Source organism: Astatotilapia calliptera, chromosome 16 (assembly GCF_900246225.1).
Source record: "Astatotilapia calliptera chromosome 16, fAstCal1.2, whole genome shotgun sequence".
Lineage (NCBI taxonomy): Eukaryota > Metazoa > Chordata > Actinopteri > Cichliformes > Cichlidae > Astatotilapia > Astatotilapia calliptera.
The window spans coordinates 18,145,025-18,165,662 of record NC_039317.1 but is presented as its reverse complement, the minus strand read 5'-3'; the positions used below and the strand labels follow the sequence as shown (position 1 = coordinate 18,165,662).

The 20,638-nt window shown below is 41.7% G+C and overlaps 1 protein-coding gene across 3 annotated transcripts in view; it reads left to right on the top strand.

Moving 5' to 3' along the window:
* LOC113007538 (multidrug resistance-associated protein 4-like) overlaps nt 1–20,638 on the top strand; it is an 87,969-nt gene that overhangs the window by 7,262 nt on the left and 60,069 nt on the right. For 2 of the 3 annotated variants that reach the window (XM_026144207.1, XM_026144205.1), the window contains 11 exons: nt 874–1,098; nt 1,301–1,432; nt 1,582–1,619; nt 1,911–2,005; nt 2,428–2,574; nt 8,091–8,170; nt 16,286–16,436; nt 17,072–17,191; nt 17,354–17,464; nt 17,572–17,672; nt 18,089–18,280. In XM_026144207.1, coding sequence (XP_025999992.1) covers nt 874–1,098; nt 1,301–1,432; nt 1,582–1,619; nt 1,911–2,005; nt 2,428–2,574; nt 8,091–8,170; nt 16,286–16,436; nt 17,072–17,191; nt 17,354–17,464; nt 17,572–17,672; nt 18,089–18,280 — 1,392 coding nt within the window. The remainder of the gene's footprint in view (nt 1–873; nt 1,099–1,300; nt 1,433–1,581; nt 1,620–1,910; nt 2,006–2,427; nt 2,575–8,090; nt 8,171–16,285; nt 16,437–17,071; nt 17,192–17,353; nt 17,465–17,571; nt 17,673–18,088; nt 18,281–20,638) is intronic. The other variant, XM_026144206.1, reaches the window with a different exon arrangement.

Sequence of the window (20,638 nt, the reverse complement as noted above, 5' to 3'; positions counted from 1 at the left end):
AAAAAATATGACAGGCTTTTTTGGTGTTAAATATCAGCGCGATTAGGTGTAAATTGTGTGTTGCAAATTTTAGCCAATCAGTTTACACACTTGATTTAATAACTCTCCTCTATATATTTAGCAAAGGAACTTCCAGGAGAACATGTGCAACAGAGTCAGTGGCAAAAATCTCTGAGTTCGATTGGAAAAACGTTTCATAATCTGAAAAGGGATGAACTGAACTAATAATATGATAACCAGTACATCCGCCGTTCAAGGAGTTTTAATCACAGTTTGTATTATTAGACATAGATTTTGGCCACTGCTAAAAGTTTGTTATTTTGTATGATGTATTGTATTTAAAAGCTCGCTAACACTTCAACAGTTCTATACCCCAAATTATTATGTTTTAAAACAAAGAAAAAATAAAATCAACCTAAAAAAATGAACTTCTGCTCCTTTTTTTGTACTTAATATCTCCATTTAAAGATGAAATTTATGAATTCCTGCCATCTAATTAGTATACATGGCCATGTTCAATGTAATATTATATTGATTAGCATTAAACTAGCATTAAAGCTAGGCAAAAGGCACAATGTACTTTTCTACTTTAACAGGAGTGTTTCGTAATAGTTTGGTTTTTTGCAACACTGTTGCCCTTTTGCAATACATTTTTTGACTTTGAGGAAAATAAGTTAAAAATAAGTTAAAATGCCAAAAAAAAAAAAAAAAAAAAAAGCCAAAACTGTTAATTTCTTTGTCTACGAGTTTGTTATTGGTAATATTAGCAGTAGTACATTTTCTTGAGCCTACATTTTATGTTGCCTATAGAATCTTTATGACAATATAAATCAGCTATGCCGTTATTAACTGCATTTCTTTTCTCTCTGTCAGGGCCAGATGGTGGCCCGAGGGACCTACAGTGAGTTGCAGGGCTCTGGACTAGATTTCACCTCTCTGCTCAAGGAGGATAAGGACCAGGACGAGCAGAGGCAGAACACCACTCCTCTCTCAGGCCCCGTCTCCGGCCTCCCCCACGCACTCTCTGACAACTCATCTATGTCTTCCCTTTCTTCCTCTCGTTACTCTTTGATTGAGGGAACAGAGCCACTTGCAATGGTAGGTGTATGTAAAGCACTAGATTTTAATTGGAAAAAGGTTTTTAACCAGGCATGTATAAAACTCCTCATGTGCCTGCCTGCTGTGCATCCTTTAAGCCACTAGAGTGCAGGAGAAGCTAACTTTTCCTGCTTACCGTTCACTACAGCCTGCTTTGAAGTGTTGCTAGATGACTGGAATTGACACTAGTGTCTATTTCTAGGTAGTGCAACCAACAAAGGAGGAAAGCCGCTTTGAAGGCAACGTCGGCCTGCATATGTATGTGAAATATTTCATGGCAGGTGCTAACTTCCTGGTCCTCTTGGTCCTCATTTTATTGAATGCCCTTGCACATGTGAGTTTACTTTTTACTTTCTATCATTATTGCAAAAATACAAAGGATTATTAATTTTTAACATAAGATTATTTGTAGTGACATTAGCAGTTTTGTTGTTTTCTTAATGTTTGACCTAAAAACATCTATGTTTTGTTTTGTTTTTTTAGCTTACATTTGTTCTGCAGGACTGGTGGCTTGCGTGCTGGTGAGGATTTGTTTTTTTGCAAAAATAAATACATTAAGTAATTAAAAAAAAATCAAATAATGGGATTCATAAGTGAACTGGGCGCATTTACCTGGACTGAAAATGGTTTAATAGAACATAAGTGAACAAAACTGTCTTTCTTGACTTTATCTGTCACTTGTTGAAACTGACCTTGTGCTTCGAGATGGGAGGAATGTGTGTTGTGTAGTGCCTTCACGTTGCAGCTTTATTCCTTTGTTGTGTTTATTTGTCCTTGTGGATTTTTGTTTCTTTTGTGACTTGACTCGACAGGGCCTCTGAACAGAAGCACATCAGTGTGACCGAGCACCTCAATGGCAGCTTCCCTCGGCAGCTGGACCTTGACCTGTACCTAGGTGTTTACGCAGGTGAAGCTCACTGAGCGCATATTGCTTTTTGTGTACTCCTGAATCTCTGAATACCGCAGCCATTCAATGAACAGATCCACAGTTCTTTGGCTGTAGCCCAAGGCCTTCAAGGCCCAGTGTATGTGTACATGGGCCTCAGCTGTACAGCGAGATAGCAGTGCCTTTCTTGTTCTCTGCCGTTGGATTGCTCCGATTGCCTCCTTGTGACTCTCAGCCTCTTCACTCGCTCAGGCTTTGTGCTCACAGTGGTAAATCAGCATTCAAGCAAATGAAAAAAAAAAAAACACAAATGAAGAGGAAAAAAATGTGTTTTTGTGCGTACAGTATGCTCAACAATGTCACTTGAAATGCATAGCTAATCACAGAACAAGCACAAGGATAAGACTATGCTGTGCTGATGTTAGTTTTTGTATTTTTGTCAGGTTTAACAGCCACTTCAGTTGTGTTTGGCTTCGTACGCAGTCTGATCTTCTTCAATGTCCTGGTGAGCTCGGCCCAGACCCTTCACAACAACATGTTTAACGCCATCCTCCGGACGCCAATACGTTTTTTTGACATCAACCCAATTGGTAAGTGGCTCACCAGCCTTTCGCGTTCACATTTTAATGACATAGCCTTTTTTATAGCATGGTCAGTGATATGAGATGTTTATATCCAGAAGGACCTGCATCCAGTCGTTGCTGGAACATCTGGCCACTAGAGAGCAGACTGCTCCTTACTTTGTCATGTTTTCATCCACTTAAAAACATTCAAATACTTTTCTTTATCCTCTATAATTTGTCATGGCTATCAGGTTTCTTATGATGTAATCATTTATACATTCATGTTTTGTTTTTTATTTTTAATTAATATTTTAATCTGCTTAATTAAGATGTTTTTCCCATGTTAGGTTTTTAAACAGTCATGTTTTATTTAATGTGAATAAACAATATAAACAACTCATAAATATTTATCTAAGATGTATAATAATAATAAAGAAGTTTAAAATGAAATGATTGTAAAAGTCACTGCTGGCAGGTAAAGACTGTGCAAGCAAGATGTTAATTGTGTCAAAACGGTGGTGATATGACTTCATTTTTTAGCCATAATGTACTTAGAACCAGCAAAGAAACTGCTATCTATTTCATTGTGAGCCTGAACAAAAACAGCAAACAATCAGATTGAATATATGGTGTTTGCAGTAGATCTTGGACAGTGTTGCGTGTGGATTATAAAGAAGTGTAAATAGAGACATATTTGCTTTGTGCGCTGTATCAGAAATGTTGATTATTTCATTAGCTTTGTAGGCTGGAGCTGCTGGGTCACTAAAGCTGGCAGATGGACGTCATTTTAAAAGTGAGCAAACACTCCAAACGTGTCTGACTTTACTCAGGGAGGGAAGCAGTTCTTTTTTCTTTATTTTTTTTAAATAGGCGTCAATGAATGTGAGTGGATAATTCAAGATTTGCTTAAATTAGCTTTTTTTCCCCTCTTCTCCATAATTTATCTCCATAATATTAGTGCATTAATTAAAGACCTGTTTTAATTAGGTGAAGTAATGTCACTACAATCTGTCATTCATATCCAAAGTCAACTGTCAAGTGGCCCACTTTGATAACTTTAATTTTTCTGGAGCATTGTTCACCCGTCAGTAGATAATTACTCTGCCTAATCTCCTCATAGTGACATGCGTGTACAACACAATCAGCTTGGGTGGGAATTCTCAACAAGAAGGGGAACTTGTATCTGTATAATGAGTCATAATAAGCTGGTAACACAAGTCTAAATATGATTTGAGGGTGTTCAGGAGCTTGTGGTTTCTGCTAGCATTAGAAGTGGGTGTAGCGACAAAGCTTTTCTTTGCAAAGCTGTGTTTGGAGCAAACACCGCGTGTCTTAATCTTTGACTTTTGTTTTTACTGCCGCCGTTGTGTTATGCATTGGACTACCTGGCAGCTTATCTGGGTGTGCCTTGCTCGGTAATCTATGCACAGGAGGAGAACAAACACTTTGAATAATGTAATAATCTGTTTAATAGCGCAGCAAAGGAGAGGCTTAACAGACACTGCTATCTGATCGCTGTTGTGCTGCTATCAGTAACCATTGTGTGACCAGTCCAGTCATTACAGCTCGGTTGCTAGTCTGGCAAACAACACTATGTTTGACTGGATTTACACACACACACACACACACACACACACACACACACACACACACACACACACACACACACACACACACACACACACACACACACAACTATCCCGGAGTCTGCGTTTCCTTTTTCCTCCATTCAGTCAGCAATAAATTAAGAAAATATATATCAGTATTTTTATTTGCACTGTGTAAATAAATTCAACGTACTTATATTTTACCCCCCCCCCCTTCTTTTGTTATGTATTGTTAATTAATTTATTACCTCAAGTAAAAAAGCATCATGACAAAAGCAGCTGTTGTCAGCTCCTCTTCTTCCCTTCCTAATGTTTTCTTTCTGTCTAAACACTTTTGTTCTTTAAAAAAAAAAACACCCTGCCACTTCCATCACAGCGTTTACATTCACTACTGTCTTGTCGTAAGTGTGAGTGATTTGTAACTGTGTGCACATGTGTTGTTAAGGATTTGACAGCTGTTTACATGTGTAAGTGATAGGTGCGCTGCTGCTGCTGCTGCTGCTGCTGCTGCTGCTGAACAGGCCCGGTGTTTGATAGCCGTCCTCAGAGTTAAAGGTTACCATTTCAAGCGTCGCTGCACAAAGGTCTTATTTGTTATTCTGTGAATGTGGTTTATAACAATGGAGTACAGCTGTGGTGAATTATGATTGACGGAGAGGTATTGTGGCTCTTCTGTATCTGCCACTGAATACCACTGCGCCATTTAAATCTGTGACTGTGTTATCTTTTGTGCTGCACAGACATAGTTGATTTCCAAGTTGGTGCTTTCAGTGATTAAAACTCTTTTTCGCGTTGTGACAGTACTCTTTGATAATTTTAGAGATGACAGAAACCACAAGCAGCTTTTTCCTCCGTTTTATTATTTTAAATGGCTTTAAATATTCATGTTGCCCCGTTTGAGTAATGTGTACAGTCTTATTGCAGCTGTTCATCCAAATGTGATCCATTTAGAGCAGCACAGACAGCGGTGGATGTGTTGAGCTGATGTTGATCCCTGTAATTTAGTGTCATTGAGTGGGCTAATCCCCTCAGAGACTGCAGGCCAGGGCTTCAGCTCATCAGCACAGTCGAGGAGTGGAGTTTCAGTCAACACATGCACAGACACACATCCACAGCCCTGTCTCCCATCAGCATAGTGGGCCATCTCAGAGCTGGGTGTTGCTGTTGACGCAGTGAACATTAGATCTTCTGTAGTCACTGATGTGAGATTCTAATTGTGTCCACAGAGGCAATGTTTTTAATGTCTGTATTTCAGGTCTGGGATGCAAGAGTGTTAGGAGTGAAGTGAAGGAAGTACTGCAGAGAGGATGATGATATCGAAGTGTGTAAATTGAATGTGGAGATGGAGCCGTGTGTGTGTGTGCAGTATGGCTGATAGGGCTCCCCCTCGCTCTGCACTTCCACTATTTAATTGCATGAAAGGGAAGGAGAGGAGATTGCAGGAGCCTGGCGGTGTGAGCGAAGAGAATGGATTTAGAATGTATTAGTATTGGCAGCAAGGCGCCGGCGGTGGGAGGCTGCCCCAGGCCTCCGGGCCCTTCATGGAAGTGCAGGTGAGCCGTGCCACCTCCAGCCTTGGCAGCCCCCTCCCTAGTATTTCTTCATTATCACACTTGTCTCACTGAAGGGCCCCTCCAACTGCACTGGGGCCCACACATGGAGCGGCTCTGAGTCGTCTCCTTATCTTGATGTTTACAGGGAACAGCGATTTGCCACACGCCCCGCTCTAGCCGGACCCCACTGTTCCACTTCTTTAAGTGTGATTGGGGGCCCTTCTCACCTAATATCTCCACCTAAGAGGCCACCTTAGTTGGGAGGGTTTGATATTTCCTGAGCCTGAAAAGTGGTGCAAATCACCCCTGGAGTCTTAAAGCATGAGAAATTGTTTGATACTAATGCTGCTGATATCCTGAAACGTCTATACCCCTCTGCACACAATAGGTGATATTGTTGACAACCACCCAGAGTGATTGAAGCCATTGTCCCACACCGATCTTACCTCATAGGCATTTCCATGCAGTGAATGTCTTTGTGTAACTGCATCACTGTAATGTATCCCCTCTATAGTCTGTGCAGGATGGAGAAGGCTCTTTACTTCATCCCCTCTGAAACTCTGTGTTAACTGAGCCGCTTGTCAAACAGCTGATAGCTGACTGATGTTCTCTGCTCTAGCACCCTCTAACCATTGTATGATGTAACCCAGAGAAACCTATCCTTTTCTTATTGGCATTGTTTGTCAGATATGCATGAATTTGGGTCATCTATGGCTTAGACAGTAAAATTACGTAAAATATTATTGGAGCTTTCACAAACACAGTTTGACAAGTACTCCCCCCTTATTTCCAGACTAAAGCAGCAAAATTCTGCATTGGTATAGTAAGCGCTCTACCCCCTTGCTTGAACCCTCCCCTCGGGATGTCTGTATGCTAAAGGGGCACTCACACTGTGAATAAGATTAGTCTGCCTCCAAGTGTACAACATGCTTACGCCACTTGACTTTGAATCAGTGCTGATTTGGAGCATTGCTGGGTTGTTGCGGGGAATAATGCTCTGGCTGGGTTTTTGCAATGGCTGTTATGGGGAGCCCGGCCTCGTCTGCATGCATGTTTTTAGGCAGGAGCGGCATTTTGGATAAAGCTGTAAGCTGCTTACGGCCGTGGAGAGAGGTGATTACAGGGCCCACCTCCGTAGGACTGACTAAGAGGCTCGGAGGCAAGTTTTAGGTCAGCCGTGCCATGGCTCCACCACGCCTCCAGAGTGCCATGCCACCACATTCTGCCACCATGTTGCTCAGTGTTTCCTTTCTCTTTTCTTTTACCAAGTCACACCCTATTCCATGGTGTATTCTGTGAGCCTAGATAAACTCATCTGCATGCCTGTATTGGTTTGTTTAACTCTATCAGGGGTTGCACCCTGCATTTTGTGAGTACTGCTTTATTTACATTGTCGTCAGACAGATATTACTGTGTGCATAGCCATTTGTCATAGTGGAATACAGCTGCTCTCCTAAATACATTAACAAACATCATGGCCGTATTTTAGGCACACTGCAGATTGTTTGTGTCTTTTGACCTTAGAAGAGTTCAAGCTGTGGCAGTGCTGCCGCTGCTCTGGTACCTGTTGTCTGCCTCTGAGAACCAGGGGTCTTCCTTCAGGGACAGAGATAGTAAAAGCCTTTCTGTCTTGCCTGCCTTTAAGGAAGTGTGCTTTGGGGATTGGCTATCAGTGACCCTGCAGTACACAGTGTGTGAAAGCAGCTGGAGTGTAATCTTATGTGCTGTGGGATCAGAATAGTGGAGCAAAGTTACTAAAGGAGTAACAATAAGGGGCTGCCACAGCACCTGCAGAGCACTAGCCAAAATAATGAACGACCGAGCAGATTGGAGGCAACTCAATTAACGTCACTGACACTGCCAGTCAGAACATAAAGGCAGGTACGCAGCTTCTGTTGGCCTTTTGTTCCCTAACAAAAGGTTCCCTCGTGTATTCAGCCAAGAGTAGGACAGTCTTTATGAATCACTAGATAAATAATGATTCATTGTTTAATCTAGATAGGCCTGTGTTTTCCATTTGATATCACACTGTATGTAACCTCTGTTCTATTAAGGGGACTCTGATAACAGTTGCTTAATAGTCTAAAGACACGAACGGAATTGAAACTAACAAAATATTGTTTTTATGAATGCAGAGTAGTTAATGGATAAAGCAGATCTGCATTTGGTTTAGATTTGTTGCTCCGAATGTCATATCTGAACCTGTAACAGTAAAAAACTTAATATGATAAATATTCAAGGAATTGCTTATTTTTTCAGCTCGCTTAAGTGCACTATTATTGTTGTACAAATGGCATAACAATATTGGCAATATAAGAAAAATGCTGTTTCTATTATAGAGATATTTTTTTAATCTGTTCTTTTGTGTTGTGCTTTTTCTCAGGAAGAATCCTCAACAGGTTTTCGAAGGACATCGGTTACCTGGACTCTCTGCTTCCATGGACGTTTGTGGACTTTATCCAGGTGAGTCTCACCTCGGCAGGTTTGGTTGCTGGCGCAGCAGCATGGGGAGGCCATTTCATGCCTGGCTAAACCTGCTTTGTGGTCCGGGTCCCCTAATCTGGAAACAATTACTGTAGGATTACCCGCCAGCGCAGCCCAGCGCCTGCACAGATTTAATAAAAGTGTGCACATAGGCTGAGGGTGTGGCTCCCTCAGCGTGGCACAACAGAAGTGGCATCTTCAGAGAATGTGTAAGGAGAATAAGGAAGTGATTGGAAGAGAGAAAGGGACCAAAGAGGAAATAAAGCCACATGATGGGTCAGATGTGGAAGGGAAAATAGTGGAAATGTCAGGAGAGGGTGAAGTGAGGATATTGTGTCGAGTGGCAAAGAGAAAAAGTCTGACATGAAGTGTTTACAGGAGTACACCTGGACTTTCGCCTCTTAGCCCAATTCGCTTAATGCTTAACAGGTCTTATTGACCTGCTAGCCAAGGGCCACCCTGATGCAAGCCCAGGTTAGGTTACCAAATGCCACCCTGCCACCATGACAGCCATCTCCCACGAAACCCTGCGGAGATGAGCCAGCTCATGCACCTAGCGCCACAAAGAAGGGAATGTTCGCTGCACAATTCGAGGTAGAGGAGCAGGCGTGGCTCCTTGGTTCGGGCCAAAGAATAGAACAAAGGCGCGCTGAAAATGAATCCCCCCTCCACAATGCCTGAATGATGTTTGTGGCAGATACCCATCTCACAGTAGACAAAAGCCATCTTAAATGCTGAAAGCACAAAAGAATAAACGCACAAAAGCTTTTTGTCTGCTATAGTTCCCCTCATTTTGATAATAAGGTGAATAATGGTTAAAGTAAAATAATAACTTTTGTAGAGGGCCAATAGGTCCAACCAACGACAGTGAGAGTAGACCACGTCCTGACATAAAACACAGATGGGTTTCAGCTGTGCACTTTTACTTGAATTTCTCCTGCTTTCCTCTTTTTTCTAACTGTGTCTTGATGTAAAAGAAATAAAATCTAGACCAGGCCATGTCAAAATCAGACTGGATATGTGCGCATTAGTCTTTTGCTGTAGCTGAAAGTGGGATGTGATTGTTAGAGTGGACAAAGGTAGCATCCTTTGGACAAAGCACTTTTGTTTGTGCTGCTTTCTGCTCTTGTTTGCAGGTGTCTTTCACGGAGCAGCCTTTAATGCTTTCAGGAAGGAAGATTTTCACTCTTTTTTTTATCAAAGTATTAGCTGTTGAGAAAAGCTGCTGATCTCCACTATTGTTGCTCATTCGTGGAGGGACGTTTCCCCATAGTTATTGTCTAAATGGTTGTCAGAAGGGAATAAAGTGAAACTTCATAAACAATGCCCTAACTGGTTTATCTCTTTCTATGGAGAGAGGCCGCTTCTGTGTGGGGATTTGTGCCTTAGCCTCTCCCCCCTCCTTTCTATGGTGGAGTAAGCACTTCACAGCCCTTCAGCACTGCCCCCCAAACCTGCCTAACAAGGGGATTCCCTCAAGCTGGGGGAACCTGGTTACACCCCAGAGCCCTATTTTTCACAGGTCTCATTTAGTAGTAATTTAGTATATTGGGGAAAAAGCCTCTTTCTCTTCCATCTTTATGGTCAGGGGACAAAGACAGAAATGTCAATTAAAAACACCTCAGGCTTTGGGAACTGTCAGCTTTTGTGTGGACTTGACCTTTAAATCCTGGGTTGCCTCTATTTTCACAGAGAGGGCAGAGGAGGAGGCCAAGACAATAGGGGGTGAGTACAGGGGTCTTTCAGCGGATTTTTGTGTGAAGGCTCTTGACCAAGTCGCACCACCAACTGTTGGGACCTGCACTGCATTTATAGCCCTGCTTATCCAGGCAAAATTCAGTTTGTCCGGATGTTTTCACTAAGACACCAGCTGACTTAAGTGTGACCCAGCCTGCTCTTGCCAACGCTAATTCCTTATAAAGACGGGAATAAACAAATTACGGCAATAAACCCTTTTGTGTGCGTGTGAGAAAGAGCAAAAAAAGAAACAGAGACAAACCAAGCACTGAAGGGCTGAACACGCACACAAGTGCAGAGAAAAGACAGCTATTGTCTAAAGAAACACTGGCGGGTGGATCGTTGTGTGAGTCTCTATATTGTGGCACATTGTGTATCAGGCCTCTTTAGTGGCTTTGTGGGATATGAGAACTGCTGACGTAATCGTGGACGCTGTAGGATGGGATTTCACCTGGCTTTCTCTGCTTCTTTACCACGCTGGCGACTAAAGACTGCACTGGCTCCAGGCATTACACAGGTTAGCCTGAGAAACACAGAAGATGGTCCAGTGGAAACATATATAGGCTGTGCCATTAACCCTCTTTGAGCATTGTTTTTATGACAGTGCCTTTGTGACACAGAAAGGTGAGCGGTGGCCTTAGGATCACTGACCTATGCTTGTCTCCCTGAAAAATAAAGCGAAACAGAGGAAAACATCATCATGTGACCCTGCGTGTGTATTTGTGTGCGCTTAACTGGCCACTCAGCAATACCACACATGGTCATTTGATGGCGAGCACCGGCCAGCAAAAGCTTCCCGTGTGAGTATGTGTGGTCTCCCATGATGCTGTGGTCCAGCACCTCAGCTGGTCTGACTCAGAATGCAGGCCAGACCCAGGGCCCTTTGAGCCTGGGAACTGACACAACAAAGTCCCAATCTAATCTTGAATCTCACCTCACGTCAGAATGACGAGGACAATGAATTCTAGGCTGACTTTTGTATTTCTGAATTGTTGTTTTTTGTGTGTGTGTGTTGTTTTCAGGAGGGAAAAAAAAAGGCTGAATGAATTTGCTGGACACTAGTGATTTATAGTAGAGAGTGAGGGGAGACCACATTTCAAAGCCTTTCTCTTATTTCCAAAATGGGGTTGGAAATCAGCAGCTTGACTGAGCCCAAATAAGTGACTTCTTTTACCTTTTCACAGCACACAAAGGCCTAATCCTAGGACTACTTGAGCCACCAATGTAGACAGCGTCTGAGACCACCACAGTATGTGTCAGACCTTCCTCACCACACACAAAACACATTGACTGCAGCTTTATGAAGTGAAAATGGCCCAGAAAGGGAAAATGTGAAGGAGGTGTCCACAGTCATTTCACCCAAAGAAAAGCCACAGCATCTGGGCATTTAATGCTAAAATAAAGCCCAAACACAGAGTAGAATGGATTGGGTCACTTGTATTGTTCCAGAGCCCAAGTGGAACGGCCCTGTTTTGTTTCAGTACCACTGACCCTTGCAACTTATTGTGCTGCTCAGTCACAGAAAAAGTGTGGAGTTTAAAAAAAAAAAAGAAGAAAAAATTCCAACGATGACAGAGGACTTCTTTTGAGAATTTTTCTTTACCACGCTCACCCCTCATTTCCTGTTTTGTTTGCACTTCTTTCCCAGTGGCAAATATTGCACACTGTCAGTAAATAAAGGGAGGATGAAAAAGGGAGTTGTAAAAAGCATAATGATTCCGTCTGTCCGGAGGGATGTTTAATTAAAGCGAAGTGTTTATTTTCAGCTGGTGAACAACAGTCGCTATCATTGCCGAACACAAATATAGCAATTAACTCCAATTTTCTACATTTATTTGGACATCAAAGAGCTGATAGAATCATTGAGAAAAGAAAGCAATTAGGGTCAGCAGAGATCTGAATGGTCTTTGGACACAGCAGTGCGCCCAGTTTGCCTGAATGACTGAATCGCATGCGTGCGGTAGCTTTCTTTTCTCGCTAAAGAGCTATTAGAGCTAATTCTTTATTTAAACAGTTTGTATACAAAACCTTTCATCCTTTTATCCACTTTTATGTGCAGCGGGATGTGGCTTTGGGAGTTTTCTGTTCCTGTGTGGTTTCATAGGAGATATGGATGTGGTCTGAGGGGGTGAGGTGTATACTTGTAGGCTCACTTATCAGAGTCATCTGTGTGTAGTGTGGGTGGGGGCCACGGTGTCCCCGATCCTGACACGATAAGCGCCAAACCACGCAAATGGATCACATCAAACAGGGCCTTGGCGACAGCGGGCCCTGGGGAGCAGGAGGAGGCAAGGCTTGTATCTAATGGTTCCTGTTCCTCCTACGGTCCCCTTAGATGACCCCACTGTTAGATAAAGCCAGCCTGGCTCAGACGTTTGTGGCCACTGCTGAAATGGGCCCAATTAGAATTCAGATTAACCAACCAGCAAAATGTGAATGAGCAGTGTCACTGTGTCACCAGTCATCAACTGGGTAGTGAAAGAAAAACAGTGTAGGTGATAAGACATTTGTTCAGTTAATATTTGATCCCCGCAAGGGAAGGCTGGATAACACGCGGTAATGGCCTGTGTGCCACCATCTCACTTTGCAGTCTGGTAGCCTTCCATCAAGGCTAAGATTGAAACTTATGTACTGTGAAATTCTTGGGATCAGTTGTGCTCAGTAGCTTCGACTCACTGTTTGATTGTGTGGGCTCCACTACTGCAATGGTTAGACTAGTAATTCCCTCTTATCTGAACTGCAAATGGAATTGACTGGCTTTTCATCATAAAACTACACTGAAAGTGATCATGCTTAAATGTGTGCTTAAGTAGCAGATAACATCCGTAATTAAGGTGCTAAATTAAATTTTCATCTCTCTGGGCTAGTCTGAGTCCACTGAAGGTAACAGTATGATCCTAATCTCCACGTTTTAGGATTCATCTTTTTGGATGTATCTAATTTCAGGGTGTGAGGTTTCAGTCGAACACAACGTATGCCTTTCGGTTAGGAAGTGTTCTTCCAACCCACATTAATGGCTGGAAGAAATGTTGATATACAGTGGGGCAAAAAAGTATTTAGTCAGCCACCGATTGTGCAAGTTCCCCCACTTAAATGATGACAGAGGTCAGTAATTTGCACCAGAGGTACACTTCAACTGTGAGAGACAGAATGTGAAAAAAAATCCATGAATCCACATGGTAGGATTTGTAAAGAATTTATTCGTAAATCAGGGTGGAAAATAAGTATTTGGTCACCTCAAACAAGGAAAATCTCTGGCTCTCACAGACCTGTAACGTCTTCTGTAAGAAGCTTTTCTGTCCCCCACCCGTTACCTGTATGAATGGCACCTGTTTGAACTCATCATCTGTATAAAAGACACCTGTCCACAGCCTCAAACAGTCAGACTCCAAACTCCGCCATGGCCAAGACCAAAGAGCTTTCGAAGGACACCAGGAAAAGTATTGTAGACCTGCACCAGACTGGGAAGAGTGAATCTACAATAGGCAAGCAGCTTGGTGTGAAAAAATCAACTGTGGGAGCAATCATCAGAAAATGGAAGACATACAAGACCACTGATAATCTCCCTCGATCTGGGGCTCCACGCAAGATCTCATCCCGTGGGGTCAAAATGATCATGAGAACGGTGAGCAAAGATCCCAGAACCACACGGGGGGACCTGGTGAATGACCTGCAGAGAGCTGGGACCAAAGTAACAAAGGTCACCATCAGTAACACACTACAACGGCAGGGAATCAAATCCCGCAGTGCCAGACGTGTTCCGCTGCTGAAGCCAGTGCATGTCCAGGCCCGTCTGAAGTTTGCCAGAGAGCACATGGATGATACAGCAGAGGATTGGGAGAATGTCATGTGGTCAGATGAAACCAAAGTAGAACTTTTTGGTATAAACTCAACTCATCGTGTTTGGAGGAAGAAGAATACTGAGTTGCATCCCAAGAACACCATACCTACTGTGAAGCATGGGGGTGGAAACATCATGCTATGGGGCTGTTTTTCTGCCAAGGGGACAGGACGACTGATCCGTGTTAAGGACAGAATGAATGGGGCCATGTATCGTGAGATTTTGAGCCAAAACCTCCTTCCATCAGTGAGAACTTTGAAGATGAAACGAGGCTGGGTCTTCCAACATGACAATGATCCAAAACACACCGCCCGGGCAACAAAGGAGTGGCTCCGTAAGAAGCATTTGAAAGTCCTGGAGTGGCCTAGCCAGTCTCCAGACCTCAACCCCATAGGAAATCTGTGGCGGGAGTTGAAAGTCCGTGTTGCTCGGCGACAACCCCAGAACATCACTGCTCTCGAGAAGATCTGCATGGAGGAATGGGCCAAAATACCAGCTACTGTGTGTGCAAACCTGGTAAAGACCTATAGTAAACGTTTGAGCTCTGTTATTGCCAACAAAGGTTATGTTACAAAGTATTGAGTTGTATTTTTGTTATTGACCAAATACTTATTTTCCACCCTGATTTACGAATAAATTCTTTACAAATCCTACCATGTGGATTCATGGATTTATTTTTCACATTCTGTCTCTCACAGTTGAAGTGTACCTCTGGTGCAAATTACTGACCTCTGTCATCATTTTAGGTGGGGGAACTTGCACAATCGGTGGCTGACTAAATACTTTTTTGCCCCACTGTACTTCAAGTAAAGGAAATTATTAAGACCACAATGGTAAACAAGAGACATTATTAACAGAAGTCATGTGCCCTTGTTAAATAAAAAGTGCAGGATTATTTAAAAAAAAAAAAAGTATTATAGAAAAAAAGTACTCGGAATTAAAAGAGGAGACATTACTTCTCCTTGGTGAAAATGCTTAACAAATAAAAAGTAAGGAAACAAACCAAAAACTGTGTTTTCTTAAATCTTTAGTAATGTATTATGTTTTACTACTACATGTCTGTGCTACAGTATTGTTTTGCTGTGTTTATGCTGTTGGCCACAAAATTAAATCAATACTATGCTTTTCTGGTGTCATGGTAGCCGATTGCTAGGTGGTTGCCAGGCAACCTGATGGCATATTTATATATAATGTATAAATTAAGATTTACTGATACAAATTAGAACTTGTCATTGCAAAAGAAAAATTACACCAAAACTTTAACCCTTTGCTAGCTGGTTGCTAGGTAACCTGAATACATCATATGCAACATAGATGAGAACCTTAAGATGTACCGGCACAGTGCCAAGTTTGGTGGCTCACTTCAAGTTTACTTGATGGTGATTGAAGAAACAATGAGACAGACAAATTTATTTTGAGTGTTGTATCAAGGTAAATATATCCCAACACTTTTAATGTAAAAAAAATGTAATTGAAGTAGATTACATTTCCCTTTTGAAATGTAATATAATTTTCTAAATAAAGTGAACATAACAAAAATCTTAAAAATGTGAGCTGTTCTTTTTTTATGGCAGCACCCTTTCCTCAAAAGTAGTTTATTTTTTTTCTCAACTGGTGTTTAATACGATCTTTAATAAAAGTATCAGTATTAAAGTAACTGATGGCAACGACCCTTGCTAGCTCACTTTAACTTAAATATATCAATCAGCAATTATTATGTATTAGTATCAAAGGTAATATTATTTACATTTATGTTTTCTTATTCAGATTGTTGAGTCATTGTGTGATGTCAATTTTAATATCTCTATAATAAAACTTTATATGCCACCTCACATGATACTTGAGTGCCTGATAATTACCATCAATATAGGCTGAGGTAAGATTATTTTATCTTTAAGATTAATAGTCATAATGAGTCTTTATGAGGTGGTTATTTCTAAACGTTATGCAGGTGTAGGTGCTCTGATAACCGTCAGACTCATTGCCTGCAATCCTGTTTAGGCAGCTCTGGTATCCTGGTCTAGATGTGTCACAGAGCCATTAACACGGGTGATGAGTCACTGTGTTGTTGAGGGCTGTGTGGTTTGAGTGTGATGTATCAGACACCCACAGTGTGGTTCCCAGAGCTCTCTGCCAGTCACTGTGGCCATGCCCGTTGGCTGGCTGCTCTGCCAGGGAGGCTTACAGGCCAGAAGTGTTGAAGGGAAAACCCTAGAGAGCCAGGGATATGAGCTGCAGTGGCCAAGTGGTAAATTCTCACCTGCTACTAAGTGAGAATTAGCGCTGCGATCGTTTTCTTTTCACACTGTGAGTCACTTAAGCTCAGTCCCACAACCTGCTGTTACCTTACTATGTGCCTGAGATGGTCTCACACAAATATAGCTGAAAGGTTTTTCTTGTTCAGCCCTAACAAATAAGCCTCACTGCCCCATCGGTAGCCCACACAACAGAAGCAGAGCTTTTGACGCTGATGCTGTTGAGTTATTACTGTGCTTACTCCTCTCCTTTTCTCCCAGGTATTTCTGCAAGTCATCGGAGTGATTGCAGTAGCTGCTGTCATCATCCCCTGGATTCTTATTCCTGTTGTTCCTCTTCTTGTTGTCTTCCTGTTTCTGCGATGCTACTTCTTGCAGACCTCCAGGGACATCAAGCGTCTAGAATCTACCAGTAATTTTTTATTTATTTTTTGTGGTGTGGGATTGGGAAGAAATAAAAGCACAGACTACAGGAATGCTAATAGGCTATTGAAAAAGGCAGAGATCATTAGCATAAAGGCTAAAGATGGCAGTGGCCTATGCCTTGGTCACACGCAGTTTCCTCAAAAGATGAGAGTTCATGACTTCACATATAATAGGAAAAAATGTCAAGTGGTCATGACTAGGCCACATCAAGCTTTAGTTCCTTTATTTCATTCAAAGCTGAGAGCCAAAATGCACATTGACTAACAAGTGGCATCATCTTTTAGAACAAATGCTTTGTTTGAATCCTTCAAGGAGGCATTTAGGTTTTGTTAAGGAGTTTGTAAGTCTAATGAGTTGAAACAAAAGACGGCTAAATGGCGACCTTTCCTTAAATCACGCTAAAAATCAGGGGCATCACCTGTATTATTGTTAGTATAACAGAGTACACATTCATATTTTTCACTTCTCATACTGATACGCTGCAAAATAAAACCGAACAGTTCAGACTATTAGTATTAAATGTACCCTGACACTATAATTGTATTTAGAAATCTGGTCAAAACTCTTAAAAATGTTAAATGCCTCGCTAAGCTGGTTTTTTGCCTTGTATATTTCCCATAGCTCGGAGTCCTGTTTTCTCCCACCTTTCCTCCTCTCTTCAAGGCTTGAGCACCATCCGCGCCTTCAAGGTTCAGCAGAGGTTCCAGCAAATGTTTGATGAGTATCAAGATCTTCACTCAGGTGAGACAAAAAAGACATATTTGTGTTATAAGGTCAAATATGCAAGACATCAACATCTAATGAGCTCCATTATCAGTCTCATCTAAAGCCATTCATGATATTCAGACTGTATTAAGAAGTATTTCCTCATATGCAACATGTGGAATCTGTCTTTGTTAACAGAGGCCTGGTTCTTATTCCTGACTACCTCCCGCTGGTTTGCCGTGCGACTCGATGGAATTTGCTCAGTTTTTGTCACCATTACTGCTTTTGGCTGTCTTTACCTCAGGGATGGTACTGTATGGGTTTTGACTCTGTGCATGCTAAGAGACATTATTAGCAGAAGCAAGAGGAAGGACTCGTGGATATGTGACTGCATGTTTACTTCTTTGATAATACAGGACTGGAACCAGGTGCAGTGGGTCTGGCTCTGTCTTATGCAGTTACGCTCACAGGCATGTTCCAGTGGGGCGTCAGACAGAGTGCAGAAATTGAGAACATGGTGAGAACACGTGATGAACAAGGGTTCGATGGTTGGTTAACTTCCATTTGAGTCCAAATGTGACCATAATTTGCTAAATTAACACGATGTATTAAATTAGGCTTGAAACTAGAGACTGAGGCCATAAACTCATCAGCATAGTGTTCACTGTGGTCACAGATACAGATTTTAACTGATTTATTAAACCAGATAAATAGCCACTGCTGGCCATAAGAAAAAAAATGCAGGTAGAACAATTGTCACTTTAGGTTTGTTATATCCAGTCTGGGTCAATTTAAAGAATCTATTAAATTGTATTATAGGGATTTTCTGTTACATGAAGTTATATAGGAGCAGCTTATTTATTTATTCATAAAATAGTTAAAAGAGGAAAAATTATTTTAAGGAAGTGCCTACTATATGCTTTATTTTTGCAGATGACATCAGTGGAGAGAGTGGTTGAGTATGCAGAGCTGGAGAGTGAGGCATCATGGGAGACAGACAAACAGCCACCGAGCGATTGGCCCAAAGCAGGCTGCATCACTTTTGACAGAGTCAACTTCTCTTACAGTGCCAGTGAGCCTTTGGTCCTGAAGAACCTGAGTCTTGTCTTCAAATCTAGAGAAAAGGTCCTTGTCTTTATTCCCACCTGTGCATGCTTACTGGAGTGCATAGCCCATGACTAAGGTTGATATGCAGCTAGTGTAGTAGGTGTGGTGTGATTCTTTTTTTATGTGGCATTATTCTCAAATCAATTATTAAAGGGACACCGCATTGTGCTTCTGAATCTTCAGGACTATACCATTTGTGATTCATGGAATACATATCATGTAATTAAGACTGTTCAAGTGGATCCATTTGTCTCCAATTTGCATTTTGAGCTACCTGACGGTGACAACTGTTTATTCACTATAAGAGAGAGGAGAGGCCGAGGAAGAGGGGTGAAGGAAGAGCGAGAGAGGGGAAGGCTGAGGGAGATGGTTGAGGATGATTGAAATTGTGTTTAATGCAGGGGGTGTATTTTGCATGGCTACGGTTGGCCAGGGCGGCTGATTTCACAATGGATGGGTTGATAAGTGCAGAGGCCCTGGCTCTGACAGCCCATGGGAGGGATCTCTACCGCATGCCTTGGGGGTAAAAGGCTTTGTGCATCCTGACAGTTCCCCTGACACCCTTTCACCTGCACCTACCATCTACAGTATAAGATCCTTTCACTTTGTGGTGTGTATTTATATTCATGTAGTGTGGAATTCTTCTTATGTAGGTTAAAGCAGATGAATGCAGAGACATGATTTCAGATTCAGTCTCATACAAGCACTTGGTAATTTTTTAAATGTCCATGTAGGCACTTACTGTATAAGTACTGGGGGTGGGGCTTAATTGTCACATGTAGGAGGGCCTATGTGTTTTAAAAATCGGAATGTGAGTTACTCTAATAGCTCCTATGAGAGTATGGATGTAGCATGAGAGAGTAAGCATATCATTACTTCTCTATTACCTGTCAGCCTAACCACTTATCTTTCTGTATCCACATGCCCAATGGCTATGCAACAGCATATAACAAACCTAAATGGTATGACACTAGTTCAGCAGAGCAATCGGTGCAATGCTAATAAGATTCCTGTTCATTGGATTCAGCCCACAGCATGAGTTTTTGTTCTTTGGTATCCCAAGTCTGGTAAAATACTGGAAACACCTATATTATACTGTCATTTTATGTGTTAACTACCATCACACATATGTACAGCATTAGCAGATACCTGCGGATGGTATGACCTTGTGCTTTAAAGAAAGTATCGGGTGATGGCCTGCAGGTTACCATACCCTGGGGTAGTACCATAGAGCACATAGGCAAGGCAAGGCAAGGCAAGGCAAGGCAAGTTTATTTGTATAGCACAATTCAACAACAAGGTGATTCAAAGTGCTTTACAGAGACATTAGAAACAAGAACAAATAAAAAGCATGATTTAAAATTGATTAAAACAAGCAAATAAACTAACTAACTAATTAACAAACAGACAAACAAACAAACAACAGTATATAAAATCAAAACAGATAAAATCAGAACAGTAGATAAAATCAGTAGTTAAATGTAAGTTTTGAAATTTAAGCTTAAAGTGTGGATTTGGTGCTTTATTCAAATGCAGCTGAGAACAGGTGAGTCTTCAACCTGGATTTAAATAAACTGAGTGTTTCAGCTGATCTGAGGCTTTCTGGGAGTTTGTTCCAGATATAAGGAGCATAAAAGCTGAATGCAGCTTCTCCGTGTCTGGTTCTGACTCTGGGAACTGATAAAAGACCGGATCCAGATGACCTGAGGGATCTGGATGGTTCATACTGGGTCAGGAGGTCATTGATGTATTTTGGTCCTAAACCATTCAGAGCTTTATAGGCCAGCATCAGAACTTTAAAGTCTATCCTCTGACGGACAGGCAGCCAGTGTAAGGACCTCAGAGCTGGACTGATGTGGTCCACTTTTTTGGTCTTAGTGAGGACTCGAGCAGCAGAGTTCTGAATGAGCTGTAGTTGTCTGACTGATTTTTTAGGTAGACCTGTAAAGATGCTGTTACAGTAATCAAGCCTACTAAAGATGAATGCATGGACTAGTTTTTCCAGGTCCTGTTGAGAAATCAGATATTTTATCCTTGATATATTCTTGAGGTGATAGTAAGCTGACTTTGTTATTGTCTTAATGTGTTTTTCTAAGTTTAGGTCTGCATCCATCACTACACCCAAATTTCTCGCCTGGTTTGTGGTTTTTAGATGTATAGATTGAAGTTCTCTGGTGACCTGTAATCGTTTTTCTTTGGCGCCAAAGACTATTACCTCAGTTTTGTTTTTGTTTAGCTGGAGAAAATTGTGGCACAACCAGTCATTGATTTCCTCAATGCATTTACCAAGAGCCTGTACAGGGCCTCGGTCTCCTGGTGACATTGTGATATATATTTGTGTGTCATCTGCATAGCTGTGATAGTTTATTTTGTTGT